This window comes from Aspergillus fischeri, genomic scaffold (assembly GCF_000149645.3).
Source record: "Aspergillus fischeri NRRL 181 1099437636249 genomic scaffold, whole genome shotgun sequence".
Lineage (NCBI taxonomy): Eukaryota > Fungi > Ascomycota > Eurotiomycetes > Eurotiales > Aspergillaceae > Aspergillus > Aspergillus fischeri.
The window spans coordinates 3,086,945-3,103,239 of record NW_001509770.1 but is presented as its reverse complement, the minus strand read 5'-3'; the positions used below and the strand labels follow the sequence as shown (position 1 = coordinate 3,103,239).

General features: G+C 50.9%; 6 protein-coding genes across 6 annotated transcripts, besides 2 other annotated features; 3 read left to right on the top strand and 3 right to left on the bottom strand.

The window, feature by feature from the left end:
• Positions 1-732: 732 nt before the first annotated feature.
• On the top strand, positions 733-2,024 carry NFIA_018060 (GOLPH3/VPS74 family protein; the record flags this gene model as incomplete). Its single annotated transcript, XM_001265001.1, has 4 exons — positions 733-1,002; positions 1,104-1,350; positions 1,421-1,914; positions 1,974-2,024. 4 exons carry the CDS (start codon positions 733-735, stop codon positions 2,022-2,024), a joined length of 1,062 nt encoding a protein of 353 aa, XP_001265002.1.
• An 821-nt stretch (positions 2,025-2,845) lies between these two features.
• On the bottom strand, positions 2,846-4,018 carry NFIA_018050 (NADP-dependent oxidoreductase; the record flags this gene model as incomplete). Its single annotated transcript, XM_001265000.1, has 1 exon — positions 2,846-4,018. The coding sequence occupies one exon, from the start codon at positions 4,016-4,018 to the stop codon at positions 2,846-2,848; it is 1,173 nt and encodes a 390-aa protein (XP_001265001.1).
• A 487-nt stretch (positions 4,019-4,505) lies between these two features.
• NFIA_018040 (phosphatidate phosphatase App1 family protein) lies at positions 4,506-5,630 on the bottom strand (the record flags this gene model as incomplete). The annotated part of the gene is made up of 1 exon (XM_001264999.1): positions 4,506-5,630. One exon carries the CDS (start codon positions 5,628-5,630, stop codon positions 4,506-4,508), a length of 1,125 nt encoding a protein of 374 aa, XP_001265000.1.
• Positions 5,631-8,202: 2,572 nt separating this feature from the next.
• NFIA_018030 (uncharacterized protein) lies at positions 8,203-9,470 on the top strand (the record flags this gene model as incomplete). Its single annotated transcript, XM_001264998.1, has 2 exons — positions 8,203-8,368; positions 8,593-9,470. 2 exons carry the CDS (start codon positions 8,203-8,205, stop codon positions 9,468-9,470), a joined length of 1,044 nt encoding a protein of 347 aa, XP_001264999.1.
• A 499-nt stretch (positions 9,471-9,969) lies between these two features.
• NFIA_018020 (CBS domain-containing protein) lies at positions 9,970-11,817 on the top strand (the record flags this gene model as incomplete). The annotated part of the gene is made up of 5 exons (XM_001264997.1): positions 9,970-10,344; positions 10,405-10,874; positions 10,931-11,048; positions 11,106-11,284; positions 11,343-11,817. 5 exons carry the CDS (start codon positions 9,970-9,972, stop codon positions 11,815-11,817), a joined length of 1,617 nt encoding a protein of 538 aa, XP_001264998.1.
• Positions 11,818-14,170: 2,353 nt separating this feature from the next.
• NFIA_018010 (uncharacterized protein) lies at positions 14,171-15,448 on the bottom strand (the record flags this gene model as incomplete). The annotated part of the gene is made up of 2 exons (XM_001264996.1): positions 14,171-15,320; positions 15,381-15,448. 2 exons carry the CDS (start codon positions 15,446-15,448, stop codon positions 14,171-14,173), a joined length of 1,218 nt encoding a protein of 405 aa, XP_001264997.1.
• A 496-nt stretch (positions 15,449-15,944) lies between these two features.
• Positions 15,945-15,983: a microsatellite.
• Positions 15,946-15,975: a microsatellite.
• Positions 15,984-16,295: the final 312 nt, after the last annotated feature.

Sequence of the window (16,295 nt, the reverse complement as noted above, 5' to 3'; positions counted from 1 at the left end):
CATCGTAAGGCTGAAGTACTCTGTTGAGTTCATCGTTTTTATCTGTCCATCTCACTAATCGGATGACGTGTACCTGTTAGGAAGTGGCATGGTATCTGTATGGAATAGTTATGTATGATTTGCGTTTTCACGCGGCCAACTAGACAAATTCTCCGTCCAAAGGTGGTTGGGTTCGCATAGTTAATTATGATAAGTCAATTGAAACCGTGCCAGTTATTGTTGAGGTTCAAGATCAGACGTATCTTGGTGCGGCTCTCATCCGTAACCGGCGAAGCGCTAACAAACCAGCAGAAGTTAGTGAGAAAGATTACGGAGGAAAGAAATGTTATTTGAGACGACCATGATCTTTAGAATTATCATTAGGCACAGGAACGTCAATTCTCTGTTGCTTTGATATCTACACAGCAGATTGATTTCGGTCACTTGGTATTCCTCCTAGCCATCCTCTGGCTCTTCCCTGTGGTTTTCTTCTCCTCTTATCTTGCGTAGTCTCTTTCATCTGTCACTCTCCTTGTGCTCTGCGCTCCACCGCCCCTGACAATTAATTTCCACACAGGAAATCAGTGAGATAAACGCCAGATTCCTCTTCTTATTTTTTTCATTAGTTTTTGGTCTGCTCCGAATCCAACCTAGACGCATCACCATATACGCCCCGCGGCCGGGTCCCCATCATCACCAGTTGCTCAACCAGTTCCCCGCTTTCAGTCCACCGTCCTACATCCCGACATCCTCATGGCCTCAGCCGGGGGCTTGACTCGCCGGAGAGGTGGCGGTCGAGTCGCTGGCGGAGATGACAACGATGATAGCAGAGTGTCATCCCCGGTATCTAGAAATGGCTCCGCACTTGACCACCGCGGGCCCGAGGCCTCATTCACAAGCTCTGAGAATGGCCACAAGATCGCTTTCGATCCCCGGGACCTGAGTGAGACCGAAGAGCGAAGCAAACAGCCCAAATTGACCCTGATGGAGGAAGTGCTGCTGCTGGGGTTGAAGGATAAACAGGTCAGTGCTGGAGTGAAAACATTGCCGCGAGCTCGATGAGCCGCTTGTGCGCATTGACGAGGCAATGCTGACATGGAGCTTGCGATTCTCCGCTGTGTTAGGGATACCTTTCATTCTGGAACGAAAACATTTCCTATGCTCTTCGGGGTTGCATTGTCATCGAGTTGGCTCTCCGCGGTCGCATCAGCATGCAAAAGGACTCCTCCCGGCGACGGTTCCCTCTCGCAGATCGCGTAATCGAAGTCATCGATGATACATTGACTGGTGAGGTCTTGCTGGACGAGGCATTGAAGATGATGAAGTCGAGTGAAAAGATGAGCGTGAACTCGTGGATTGACCTGATGAGCGGTGCGTGCAAAGACTCTGGCCACTGAGTTCTGACAGGTTTATGAAAGAGAAGACTAATGCTTCTGTCTAGGTGAAACGTGGAACCTGATGAAGATTGGGTATCAACTCAAGCAGGTCCGCGAACGACTTGCCAAGGGTCTCGTCGACAAAGGCATTCTTCGTACCGAAAAGCGTAATTTCCTCCTCTTTGACATGGCCACACACCCAGTCGCCGACGGAGGCGCCAAAGATGATCTTCATCGCCGTGTCCGCAACGTTTGTAGCAGTCGCACCGTGATCCTGCCGGCCAACCAATGGCTCCCTGAGGATGCTGAGTTCCGGTATCTTCGAACTGTTATCATGATATGCGCGGCCTATGCGGCCAACGTGTTGGAGAATGCACTTGTTACAATGAGCCACGAGGCGAGAGAGCGGGCTTTTGCGCAAGTTGATGAGTTGCTGGCAGAATATTCCCAGTGGCCGTTCGCTCGGAGGCCGGGTGGTGGACAGGCCATTGGTGCCAACCTGGCACAGGCCATCAACGAAGAGGTCAATAAAGCTAAGGATCGAGAACTTCAGTTGGAGGTATGTTTCGTCGCTCTCTATTTACGGTGTTACAGAAACTGATGTGCGAACCTCCACAGATTGTCGCGGCATGTTTGAGCGTTTTTACCAGACTTGATTCCTTACTGTAGCAATAACTGTCCCGCTATTTTTGTTATACCGGTATGCAGGTTTTCAACCGCTATCAATCTAATTTTTTTTTTTCAGTCTTCGCTTCTGTCTTTCCCATTCAACATCTTCCACCGGTGTCTCACAGAACATAGCACGCAGAGAGACTTGTGGATCGATCTCATGTATTTTTCTTCTTTTTAAACATGCGGGTTGAGACAAAACTTTTCATCTCTTCGAAGCTTCTTGTACCTGCTTTCATCTTTTTCTGTTCATGTCTCCCTGGGGAACGAGGCGGACAGGGCTGTCTTGAGGCGGCAGGACAGAGCATCATCATACACAATAATTAAAATCTATGGGCCATGCGCAGGCTATGGATAGCAGTGGGCCTGTCTCGACAGTTCGATCGCTGAAGCATCAATGCGCATAATGCGCTCCAGCACTTAGACTCCACAGATGAGAGCAGCTTGGAATGAGCGTCTCCATTATCTCTCGGCTTTTGCGTGCTTCGCCTTGTGAACCTTCTCAGGCAGTTGATGAGAACCTACTTTACCTACTTTTACTTCAGAATGTGTGTTTTATCTTAAAACTACCATTTCGATTCAAGTCTCCCGATTATCCTCGGGTACGGAGTACCCTTCTTGTCCAACTAGGTGTCTTAGATTGACGCAAGTTCCATTATTAGTACCTGAATATAAGGCCCAAGACTTAAACGACGTGCTCGTGCGCTCCAATGCAAATTGTGTCCTTACCTCGTATACTGACCCAATCAAAGGACAGCATACTGATTGCTATGACAGAAACGAAAAACCCATGGCCGGAATATGCAATGACTATACACCGTCTATGGGTTAACCCGGATCACCATCATGCCGCCTCGCCTCCCTCCGCCGGCGCCAGCAGCGCCCGCAGCTAGTATATCTGCGCCGTTGACCAGATCCGTGATGCTCTCCACCCGTCCGCGGACGCTATTCTCCTCGACTAACGCCGCGATGTGCGCGAGCGTCTTCCCATCCGGCTCGACAGAGATAAACCGGCTCAAGGGGCCTTTCTTCTTCGAGCCGTTGCCGGTCTGGGTATCTTCCTCGGTCCGCCCGTTCTGAGCCGGCGTGGGGTCGACGGCGGTTAGGACGGCGCCATCTTCCTTGACAACTGCTGGCGAGTGGGCTTGCTGGAACATGTCTTCGCCCGCGCAGTCGATGACGATATCCACGGGCTCCCACTGCTTCTGCTTGAGCGTTGTGGCCAGGTCCCAGTCGGCCGGCAACGGGAGGGCGGCGACAATGTACTCGTCGACCTGGAATTGGTCGCGGAGGGTTGTCCCCTGTTCTTCGTTGTCGCAGGTTGCGCAGATCCAGGGGCGATAGTGCGGGAACAGGGACGGGGCCCGCAGCAGCTGAAGCGCCTGGATGCCGACTTCGCTGTTGCGCGCGTTCGTGACGAGCACGCGCAGGCCACCGCGGACATGGTCCGTGTCGGCGGGGTTCAGTTTGCCGTAGGTGAAGAGGGCTTGCCATGCGGTGAGGGCGGGTAAGGGGATCGTCGCTGCCTCGGCGGCGCTGATGTTCCTGGGCTTGAATGCGAGCTCGGTTTCCGTTGCGAGGACGTAATCGGCTGCGGCGCCGTCTCGGCTGTGACTGATCAGACCGAAGACGGCGTCCTCGACTTTGAACTTGGGGCCGGATTGGTGCCAGTGATCTTCGTCGGGGGTGCTGATGACGGTGCCGCAGAAGTTGTGGAGGGGAATTTTTGGCATGGATATCCTCGGGTTGAGCACCTTCGCCAGTCGCAGCTCGTCATGCGAGAAGGCGGCCGTCTGGACTTTGATGAGATATTGGGTCGGTGACGGTATGGGTGTGGGGAAGTCGGTATCAAAGATCAGGCCTGGCTCCGGGCAATCCACAGCCTTCACATCGTGGCTGTGGTTGTCGCTAAGGCTGTAGTAAAGGGCCCTCATCGTACTCGGGACGAATGTTTGTTCATCCATATTAGTTTGCGCTGGCTTTGCTGGCTTCATGGTGAAAAGTATTCAGTAGGCAAGGCTTCCGTTGAGTTCAAATAACTATTCATTTATTGTATCTCTTGACAGTATAGAAAAAGCTTCCTCTTTGTCAATGAGCGCGCGAGGAAGTTGTAGGTGTCGTTGGGCTTCGCAGGGGCTGGCAACACAGGCAGCTCTGGTAAATTCTAATTCCACTTCGGCAAACAAACTCTCTGGCAAAGACGACAGTTTACAGCAGAAACTTTGACTTTCTGGTAACCAGAAACAATAATCTGCTGGCAGCGCTGCGGAGCGAGGACTGCATCGGACTGTATAGACTTCGATGATGCGGATGCCCTCATGTTGACGTAACTGTGCTTATATCAGCAACCCTACCAGCAGTTATCGGATAACTTTCTGCCATATGTGCAAGAGCCTAAGTATCATCCATGGATTCTCACTATATTGTGGATGGGTTCTGGTGCACCAATCGCGCAGCTGTTCCTTCTCTACCGCGACCAACCTATAGTATCGACTGAGAAAGTCGGTCCACGACATGATATACTTCTTCAGGCTCTTCGAATACTGTCCATACACTTTCCGGGACACCTCTGAAAGCAGTCTTGAATCGCTCTGGAGAATTCTTCACTTCCAAGTGTGGGACATCTGTGACCTTACGGATCAGAATCGCCTTCACCCAGGTCGGGTGCCGCCTGTAGATCTCTGCATAGGCCTCCGGATCCGTCTGCGTAGAGTCACCAATGCAGAGCACTCGTCTCTGGGGAAAAGATCGATACAACTTCTCCATGTTGTTCACTTTATACTCCATGGTGTATGTAGTAAAGGATCGAATCAACGAACCGACATCCATCCAGGAAGACTCCCGAAGCATGAGCGTGCCTGGAGTGAACCAGGTGTAGATGAACTCGTGGAGAAAAGGATACAGATTGTATGGTGACGCTGATAGATAGAACCAGGTTGGTACTAGTTGTCTTTGTATATGGAAGTAGAATTGAGGTATTCCTTGAATGGGACGCGCAGGCTCGACAAAAGTAGTCCGTAAGATGCCAGTAGGTTCTGAAGTCATTGTATATTTGATAGTGTCGTCTATGTCGGATATCAGAAGCCAACCTTCTGGACCGGCGAAGAGCGTGGCCATGGACACCTCGCCCTCCCAACCCCGAAGGTACGACCGTACCCTGGTACCGTCTGCAAGATGGCGCGAACCCATATTCACAGTCTGGCTGCAAATACCGTTGCTGTCCGTGGGACCAATTTGACGGAGCTGTATGGAGGCGTCTGACAACGGGATCTCGATGACCACCGTATGCGCAGGTGCTGTCTGGTACAAGAATGGCCGTAGTCGACGGGCTATTTGGTGACGGGTCTCTGGCTCAGTACCTATCTCTCCATCGAGACCAAGAAGATCCGCTATCGTTGCGACAAACTTGCTGATATCTCTCCGACTGTCCTTTTCAAACACGCAGGCGACAACCTCAGCACGCCATGCCGGACGTCCTTGCGCAAGGGCTTTGGGAGTGACACGCTGATAGGCAGTATTATCAAACAGCCACACTGTATGCTGGCGAGCATTTGCTATCTGTAATGAAGCCTGCTTCCAAAGGATAGAGCTGATAAATTTCAGCATCCTGAATTTCCTCTTTGTCTTAGAGTGAGGTTTGTGTTTTTGACTTTCGATCATCAGGGATCTCACCCCTGCTGAATCAGAACTCATCGTTGCGGCGCTTTGCTTGACTCAACTTTCGACAAGGACAGCCAAGACCTCGAGGCAAAATTTTGACACAAAAGAAAAGCAATCCACAAGAGATGGATTTATATAGAGGATGAATAGCTCACGATAACCACACGGCCTAGGAAGGAACGCAAACAGTCATAAGGCTCTCTCTGAACTCAGCTGGCGCTTTTGGGTTATATAACTATCACTTGGAAACTTAGTCCTCCTGATCTTTGAACACACCCCATCGTATTGAACATCAAGCCACTGGCAATGACTTTTTTGGAGGTACACATGGCAATGATCACAAGAGTTCCCATCGTTTGACTAGTCAGAGGAGCAAGACGAGATGGTTGACTATCCATTTGTGGTAACCTTCGATTTTGATCGACGTTCTTGAAGAGCTCTTGGCGTCAGGGCACACGATGTCAGCCTGGTGATGCTTGTGACCAACCAGTATCAGCCGTCTCTTCTCCACGCCTGACCTCGAAGATTGACTCAATCATCGGATCATCACCGAATCAGAGCTTTTAGTAAAATGCACCAGAAGGCTAGAGGGGATAGAAAGACGTAACGCGAAGGCGCGAATGCCCGGTCATGCTCGTCGTCAATAACGATTTATGTGACCAAATACGGGCCACAGTATTCCTTCATTAGGCGCTTGTGGCTGCTAAGGAAACGGAAAAAAAAGGAAAAGTCTTGGGAATGAGAATAACTGGGTAAGTGACGCAGATTCCAAGTTGATTATGGCACACGGGGGCAACTAAAGAGTCCTCGCTGGCCTGAGAGCTTTTATCGAGATGAGTCAGTGTGTCTCTCTTTCATTGCATTGAGGACGCCTGATTTGAGACAACAGACCTACTCTCAATATAAGTAAGAAATTCTGAAACCTTGGCCAGGTCAAGGTTATTTGATTATGTCCTGCGATGTGGTGGTGGTAAGAAGAAGAAAGATCAACAACAATAATCGGCTGCAAAGGAGACAAGGGCGGAACTACTGTCCAGCATCAACCCTTGAATTTGCCCCTTCCGAGCAAATTATCACTATTCATTTGACATTTCCCGTCTCTCATATGGCCTCGGCTCTACTGGGTTCGAATGTGCCCTTGCTTCTCTCAGTTTGACCGACGGTCAGATCTTTACTTTGCTTCCGGTTCTAGGGAATCCAAGACTCAGCTTCACTGATGATTCGAAACAAGACGAAATCCCCACGAGGATAGTTGCCCTTGCATATGTTTCTTTTCAAACAGAGACAGGAGGCCTAAGTGCCATTTGATGATGACATTGGTATCCCTTATATTGACCAAAGCGCTCGAGTCCTATCCGATTGTCTTCAATATGGGGATTCTAGCCTTATAAATAGCCGCTTGCTCGATGCTGATATCCTAGCTGAACAGTTTCGAGATCCATACTGTGACTTGCCTTTCGAACCATCACACCATGCAGCTCACCGTTAAAGAGATGCCTTATACCAGGACTTCTCATCCGCGCTGTGTTTCAAAGAAATACACATCAAAATATGATCACACGCGCGAGCTCCCAAGCTATGCCTCAATCAATCCTTTCATATACCGAACATCCGATCATTCCTTCACTCACTCGTGGGAAACTCATCGACTAGCTACTTGTCTGCGTTGTCATTCAGTCCACGGTCACTGCTGGAGAGAGACTCTGCCGTCCACCAGGTCTCATCGGCGACTACCCAATACCACTTACCTGTCCGTGCCGAGTGTCTGAAGAACCTGTTGCCTTACCGGACATCTGAGGCGATCTACCTTTTTCATTGACTCGAGGGGACTGGTTGCGGCAGTGAGGAACAGACGACTCTCAAGTCTCAACGCGTGTATGCGCGGATCCTGAGCAAAAGGTGCATGAACAACCATGGCCATATTGTGCTTTCAGCTGTCTCTATGGTCGGGGCCAAGTCGAGGTGGATTGGCGACCTCATCGGATACTCCAGGGCTGATAGCCATCATAGCCAATCTTTGTACATAACTTGATTTGGGCTGGGATCAGATCAAGGATTTCCATTACTTCTTTTCTAGTCCATCATTCTCGCTTAATGTCCATATATAAAGATAATCAAATTGGAAATATCTGCATACATTTACAGCTGACTATCTTTTATCATTGGAATAGAGGGACAGTGATGCTAGATCACGTGAATCACAGGGCTGATGTTCGCGTCTGGAGATATAGGCGGAGTTCTTCACCATAATACCTCTGACAAATCCAATGAAGAGTCTGAGCTGCTGCTAGTAATGATATCGAAAGACCGCTCAGGATAAGTAGTCAATAACGATGCCCGACGCTTGACTTCAATGGCTTACAGGCTGGATCCTCGAGTAGGGGCCGTTGAACATCAGCGGCAGGGCAGTCCATCGCAGTGACTCGAAACAAATCATATTGTCCAGCTATACGACTGTTTTGAAGCTCAGTTTGACATGGTCAACAGCCTTCTCTCCCACCATACTGGTGACTTTACCATGTCAGTCCGAAAACTGGAGCGGAAAAGCGGCCAGGTCTACGAAGAACAGGCTATGGCTCCTGGTTTATCATACTCTATGGGCCCATCTTGGGTTCATGAAAGCCCATTCTGCACCGCGGAGCACGATGCAAGACACCAGAAGGGCGCACCCGCTTTGAAGGAGTGTGCAATGGAGCAGCTTCTCTCTGATCAGAGGAATCTGACGCCCGAATTGTTTAGCCATATTCCATGGCGTATGGCAAGCAGACTGTGGGATCACTTAGGTAAACGGTGAGTGAAGATCTAGTGCTGTCCCCCCTGATATGCCATGCCGTAATCAATGCTGAGTCCAACGCAACGGTCTTCAGCCAGAGAAGGACCTTGTACATATGGAAATTGTTTGCAACAGTGTACCCCGCCGAATTTCGGGGTGTTGCGAAATACCGATCCATGAAAGTCAAGTGGCCCCAGATGCCATTGCGAGAATACTGGAGCGTAGTCAAGAGCGATACTCTTAGCTGGCGCTTGGTCTTGACTCTGTCACCCTCGTTTGGGCGGGTACCAGAGCTCGTGGAGATTGCTGATATTAAGAATCTCGTTGCGCTGGAGATCGCTACGCCACTGCAGGTAATGCCGATGCTAGACAGCTCGGAACCACATATCGCTGGGCTGAACGATCGAATCGCACGAACGTGGAGTGAGCTGGTGGAGACGTCAGGAGCATTTACCCACCTTCGCATCCTCAGATTGTACTGCCAACCAGACCTTACACCGGTGGGGATGCGGTACCTCAGTGGTCTTCCAGGATTGCGTCTTATAATCGCCCATGGATGCCCTAATCTCAAATCCTTCCTTCAAGGCGAAAGCCTGGACAAAGATCGGTGGGAGGTGACAACAATACCACAGTTTGTGGTCAAAAAATCCGATCAACTGGAAGGATCAGAGCCTCTAACACTCTATGAATGCTATCAGACAAGCTTTCATGACAGCAGTGATGGACACGCGATAGAAGACGGCATTCTAGACCGAGGCAGCCCTGTTTTGGACTTTCGCATCGTCCCAGAAGGCAGTCAAGGCTTGGGCAAAAGAGGCTGCAGTTCATCTACGATATACTTCCAACGCAGAAAAGCCTCTGGGCCTAGACCTCCAGAACCACCACAAAAGAAGCTGAAGATGACAGGTCAATCGCCAGAAGAGACGTCACGGCCGAGATCTGGATCCAGAAAGCCAGTGATGAGAGAGCGAAATCCGAGAGATCTCCGAGACGTCTTAGGTGACTTTCTTTAACTTCACATGAATGCAAGAGCCTGAAACGGCAACAGATAGAAATGTTCGACAACAGTTCTCACATCTTACTTCCTGGTTTTTGACTATGAATCAGGAGTCAGGCCATGATTGCCTCAGGCGTGAAACAATAAGTTGCATGATCGGTATCGTTGATAAGGTAAATTTCAGGTATGGTAATGACGCCGCCATGACACCAATACCCGCAGCTGATTGGCCCGTTGCCGATGCCGAGCCAAACACCGCTGTTCCCCGCACCGCCCCGTGATTGGCACCGCCTCAAGGGAGTTGAGGTGCTTGTCCATAGCGATCTCGCTGGGGAAGCCCATTTCAGTTGGCTAAAAGACAAACAGAGGTGCATCCTGAGCGTCTTTTTTAGGTAATAATAAGTGAGACAGCTATCTTTCATCCTTTCTCCGCGACCGAACTTGTCATATCCGCTTGTATCCTTCCGGGAGGGTCAGCTCCCCCCGCGGATTAGTCCCCTTCCCCGCGCTCAGCCATGGCGGACCTTCAGAATCTTGAAGCGGTGGCAGACCATCCCAATGGGTCAGCTATTGCATCGCCACGATCTAGTACCGATTCACGCTCTCCATCAACGCGCAGCCAGTCCCTTCGACTCAATCACTCGAATCATCAGCATCGCCAGAGCTTCAGCGAGAGTCTCCGCGCTGCACCTGGTTCTCCGCGCACACGCCGACAGCCGTCCTTCACACAGGCAGCGATTCAGAGTCTGATCGATAACCCTCCTGCTCCTAAGGATGTCAATCCCGCATTTGCAGGCCGAGATTGGAGAGAAATCTCGATTGGGGAGCTTGTCAGGCCGGATGATTTGAGATTTGTCGAGTTGGATACTGGAATTGAGGAAGCAACGAATGTATGCTTGCTTTGCATTTAAGACTTGATATATGGTTCGCTAATGTTTGAATACCTACAGACTCTGATCGACTCTGACGCCCCGGTGTTGTTGATTCGAGAGACCCCGGAACACAAAACGGCCGTGGGCACTTTCGATTACTCGGATCTGAATGCATACCTTCTACTTGCGGCCGGACTGACGCAGCCTAATGAAGAACTTCGCGAATCGTATGAAGAACTGGCAAGAAAGGCCAGGGACGAGCACAAAATACCATTGAAAGACGTAAAGGAGCTGAGCCGGAGTGAGCCATTGACCACGCTCCCTGCATCGGCCAACTTGATGACGGCTGTCGAGACGTTCGGCGGCGGTGTTCACCGCGTGGTCGTGGTGGATGAACACAACAACGGCGAAGTGGTGGGAATCGTCAGTCAATTCCGACTGGTCAAGTTTCTATGGGAGAATGGTCGTAGCTTTCCCGTCATCGATCAGTTGTACCCTCAGTACCTGCGTGATTTGGGCATCGGGTCTCGTGAGGTGATTTCCATCAAGTGAGTGTTCCTGCTTCATCTGCTTTATATCTGAGAGCATACTGACAAAGATTCAGTGGTGACAAGCAGCTTTGTGAAGCGCTGCAAATCATGAACAGCGAAGGAATCTCGTCCATTGCTGTGGTAGATAACCATTCCAACGTGGTGGGCAACATCTCTACGACGGATGTCAAGGTATGCCATTGATTTTCCCAGTCAGATCCTAAGGTTGCTAAAAGAAAGGTTGAATAGCTCCTCACGAGATCGTCATCGCTGCCTCTTCTCCACAACACGTGCATCCATTTCATCTCCGTGATTCTATCCGCAAGAGGCCTCATAGAGGGCAAGGACTCGTTTCCTGTGTTCTATGTGAACCCTAGCTCGACTCTGGCGCACACGGTAGCCAAAATGGTGGCCACCAAATCTCATCGGTGAGCGCTATATTGCTAGCTGAAGTTGTAAGGGCTGCAATTAACGAGGATAATGTAGATTATGGGTCACCGATCCCTTGTCGCCCTCGTCGTCGGGACCACCTACACCGTCTCACTCGAGCGTTCAGCTTCCTTTGGCGGCCAGCACCAACTCGACGCAGTCACCGCCGGTGTCACCTCCCGCAACCACGACCAACTTACCGGCCCCCAACTACAGCACCCCTCATCTTCCTAGTCCGCCTCAGCCATTCATGAATGCGGCATCACTCACGCATCCCGCTGCGTCGGTGGGAATGCCTCACGGGGTGGCACCGTCGATTCCCGCATCTGCATTACCGGGAGCCCGACTGTCCGGTCGCCTCGTGGGGGTGGTGAGCTTGACGGATATTCTGAACCTGCATGCGCGGGCCAGCGGATTGAGCCCTGCTGATCCTGCAGAGAGCCGCAGCCGCCGACGACGGAGCAGCAGCTCGAGCGTTAGTGTGCGCAAAAGCGGGGATATCGGACGCGAGCTATTCAGTCGGCGGGATTAGCTGTTGTCCCTTAGTATTTGACGTGGCCCCATTTCCTTGGTCATTCCCACTGTCCTTATCAGCTAGTCAGGGATATTGTTTAGACAGGCGAAAGCAGGGAATTACGATAGCTATGATAGCATTGGTTACACGAATCAGAGATGATTTAGCACCAGACTTGAGCAGCCAAACACAATGTCCAACGGGGTTGAACTTATTGGACACTAATCAGTTGCTTTTCAAACTTTAACTCTGCCGGTACGGGGAACACTGGCAGTTAAACTCTAAGTACTAGGTAGGTTGGGCCACCAGTTACCACAATGTCGCCATCCGGTGGCGCGCGGACTCCTCCCCCATTGGATTGGGGGATCTGCTCAACCGCCCCTCCACCCCGGAAGTGACCAGCCCGGCCCTGCGTCTGTGCGATGGCCCCATCCAACCATTGTTCTTGCTGGGGGCACGCTCACGCTGGCAGTCTACGCAGTCTGGTCATGTCGATAGCTGAGGCGTAAGGTAGTCTGGCGGCTCTAGCCGCATGTAAGCCAACCCCAAACGCCCAGGGTAATATGATATGATAAGGATGGACTGATGGACTGGCTTAGAGTCGGAGCAACTCCGTGCTCTTGCCCAACTGAGCCACTGCCAGTTGGTAGTGTACCTAGTGTACCCGTACCTAGGGTGGCAACAGTAACTGGCAAGTCAACGCCGACGATGGCCGGGTAGTGGTGGTGTGGATTCACTCCATTGGTGGGACAGGATCGGATCACCCTGGTTCACCTTTCGTCCTAGCGAACAAGTGCAAGGGACGATATTTCCCTATTGAGGAATTGGTCAGAGATGAAAAGTTAGCCGTAGGGGTACGCAGTACTGTTACTGGGCAACTTGAAAGGTCGGGTTGATGCCTGCAACACCTAGGCTGAAACTCTGGACCGGTCTGACTAGCTATGGACTGGGCCTGAGTTACTCCTACCTTAGAGTTGCTGTGGACATGGGCGAGAGTAGATCAACGCTGATTTGAAATCTTTACCAGTGAATCGGATGGAGTACTTACTACGCGTAACTTTTCCGCGATGCAAGGCTATACTAGAAGAGCATGAGCAGCCCAGGGCTAACCCGTACAACTAACCGATGCGGACTTATTACTGGAAAGTAACCTAGTCTCATACTGAGTTAATTCTGACTATACCTGGTACTTAGTTTGAGCGCCGTGACCGTCTAGTACTGTGAGAGACTTCAGGGAGGACAAGATAAGGCACCAGCCAGGCATCTACTCCAAGTCCCAGTCTCCTCTGTGCTCTGTGGTTGTGGTCTGCGGTAGCCGAAAACAGTGCCAGATTGTGGTCCGTGCGTAAGCTCTAGCTCTAGTGGGGCGGCACACCATATCCATACTCTGTAGTTCCTTTCAATTTGCAACTTACAAATACTCCGTACTGTGAGAACTATCTCTTGGATAGTGAATACTGAGTAACAACTAGAGTGATGCTGCTGTTGATATCTCCACGTGTGGACATTAATCTAGATAGTTGCATATGCAGATGCAAGTGTAGATCATATGCACCTAACCTTAAGTACAGTCGCAGTGCAACTGAACACACTACTCCGTATGCACTCCGTAGTTTTGAGGGTGACTCCCAGGAGCGGCGATCCACCCTGCCCAGTGGTGCAGTGCCCAAACTCTATTTCCGTTTTTGAATTCGGCCCCGCCGCACTGAACCCTCTATATCCTATTGTAGTTAGTGCTATCCTAGTACTGACTTTTCACTCCAAGTACGAGTCAGTAGGGACAGACAAAGTCCACTCTGCCTGACCTTTACTCCGCGGATTTCAAAGCTTTTAAGCACAGAAGGTTCAGATCAGATCATAGGTACTGGACTGTCACCTGGTTCAAAGGCTGGATGGTCTGTGCGGGAGTGCTGCTAGCCTGCTACTTCCTAGAGAGGTACTGTATCTCATATTCTTATTCTTGCTCCTATTCATCGGGTTATTATAATCCAGTCGCATAGTGCTAGGTACTACAGCTGGATAAATCGCTCGTCAAACTCTATTCATGCTTCCGGAATGCGGGGCCTCATCTTAAGGTTGCATACGCGGTGGGTTTACTGTTTGCGGTGTTTTTCTAGATGTCTCCTCCTGATTCATAATTTCATTCCAAATTTCGTATGCTTGACCTGAGTCTCCTCTGTGCAGAATGTTCTACTGTACAATATTTTCAATATGATCGAATGTCATTTCTCATAGTCAATGTACAGTACACTTCAACGCCATGACCTGGGTATTTAATCCCCCCAACCGTCACCGTAAATTTCGTGCAGTAGCCAAGTAAAAAGCAAAAGAATCATAATACAGAGCAAGGTAGATCAAAAGTACAGACGGTTCAAGCGGTCGCCGTGAATTCGTCCAATGCAACGTAGTCGTCAAACCCAAAAGTCTCCCGCTCCTGGATCGGTGCATCGTTGCCCAATCCCCAAGCAAAGCGGCTGAACTCATCATAGTCAGGATCGAGTTCCTGGGGCGCAGAGAAGACAACCTCGCCCTCCTTGGTCACTGTCTCGAGCTCCAGGTGCCCTGCGTCATGGCCCATCGAAGTGGGCGAGTGGGGCGTCCCCGGCGTCGGGCACAGATCAGGCGTGGACAGGGTCCTGGTGGAGACCATCTCCATCTTAGGTGAGCTCGATCCCGAGGCGGAAAATCGTGTTTGAGCCAGGAACGGCTGGTCAGGCTCGGACCGGACTCGTGTGTGATTCGACACCCGTCCGTAAGTGGCGTCAGAGGACGACATAGAAGCTGGCATAGCGGACGGAAGACTGTGCACAGGAATCTCAGGAGCCGAAGCCAGTCGGTCTCTGAACTGCCGTGTCGGGGTCCCGTTCCAGAATTGAGGAGGTTGTTGCAGATGCTCTGGATATTGTTGTTGTTGGAAGCCTGCCCAGAACGGACGAAATTGCTGAGGGCCCACAGCCTGACGGGGCGATGGTGGCGTCTGTTGAGCGGCATTGGCGAGATATGGTGGAATCCGAGTCGACGAGGAGGCGGGGACCACCTCGGGATAGGACGCCTCAGGCGTCATACAGGATGACTGTGGACTCACGTTATACGAAGGGGGCGGCATGTAGTTGTGATCCATCGCCATCGGACTGGTCATGGCCCCTGTCGGCGTGCTCTCTGAGAAGGAAGAACGGAGGCTGGATAGATCCAGGCTCATCTTGCGCACGCCATTCACGGGACCTTGAGGTGGGTTGGCAGCACGGCGTTGTTGAATGCCGTTGCTGCGCACAGCCAGCGCCGCTAGTAGTTGTCGGTTCAACTGCTCCTCGATGTGAAGGTTCTGCGCTTGAAGCATACGGATACGCTTCTCTTGGTAGCGCTCGTCAACTTCCTCATACATGGCCTCGCGTTCAACGATTTCTTTCGTAATATGAAGGGCCTTGCCCGTGCGCTTTTTGTGCAGCATCGAGGCCCGGTTGGCTGATTCCAGGCGAGCATCTAAGCTTCGATCTTTACGTCTGGAGGCAGCGATGAACGCTCTACTGGTAGTCAGTATTACTCACTTTCGGGTAGGAATGAGAAGCTTGCACAATAACTACCTTTCTTGGTTTTCCTCTCGCGAACGAGGGATAGGGGTGACATCCAGATCCAGATCTGGAGAGGTCATTGTGAAGGAGACTTGTGGGTGGTAAAGGGGAAAATAGTAAATGATGGGTATTTAGACACAAGTATATACCATCAACGGTAAGCTATATATGCAAGACTTGCCTTCTGTCCAAGGGAAAAGGAGCAGTATATTAGAAAGAGGGAAAAGGAGAGAGGAGGCGAAGTAGAAGAATAAGTATGGAGAGGAGAGGAGAGGAAAGACTGTTAAACTTTTGCACCCAGAAGGCATCGCCCGATCCCTCATTTGGGGGGACGGTGGTAGGCAGCTGTCAACATAGAGCGAGTCTAGAGCGAGGAGCCATGGATTCTCGCGGTATGGGAGAGTTTGGATCCTTCCCCGTCGAAGGCCACCAAGGGCCCTGCTGAGTCTTGGTGCAGGTCGGAAAACTAGTCTGGATGGCGCAAATACCTTGTATCCATGGATCCACGACGAAGAACCCCAAAGCCTAGTCTAGGCAGTGGAACGAGCGTCTCTTCTCTTGAATTTCTCAATATTTATGGATGGATGGATGGATGGATGGATGGATGTATGCATGTAGTACTTTACGATGAGTGGTAGTAGGAGGCACAGCAAGTAGTGTTCCGATTGCATACTGACTATACCCCATGTACCCTATGGCTATGAGAGCTGAGGACCGGGGTTTGCTCGCCTTGTCTCAAAACCTGAGGTAGTGCACTGGCTTGACTTGAGCTGGAAAGATTTGTCAAGCACCTAGAAACGGGAAGAGGGGTCGCCTCGTCCTCGGGGCATGTTTCTGGGTTGAGCGAGAGTGGTACCCCGGAACTCATTTCCCTTTGAGTAAGACGAATCACAACAATCAGATTGAGTCCATCGGATCGTCTGCAGA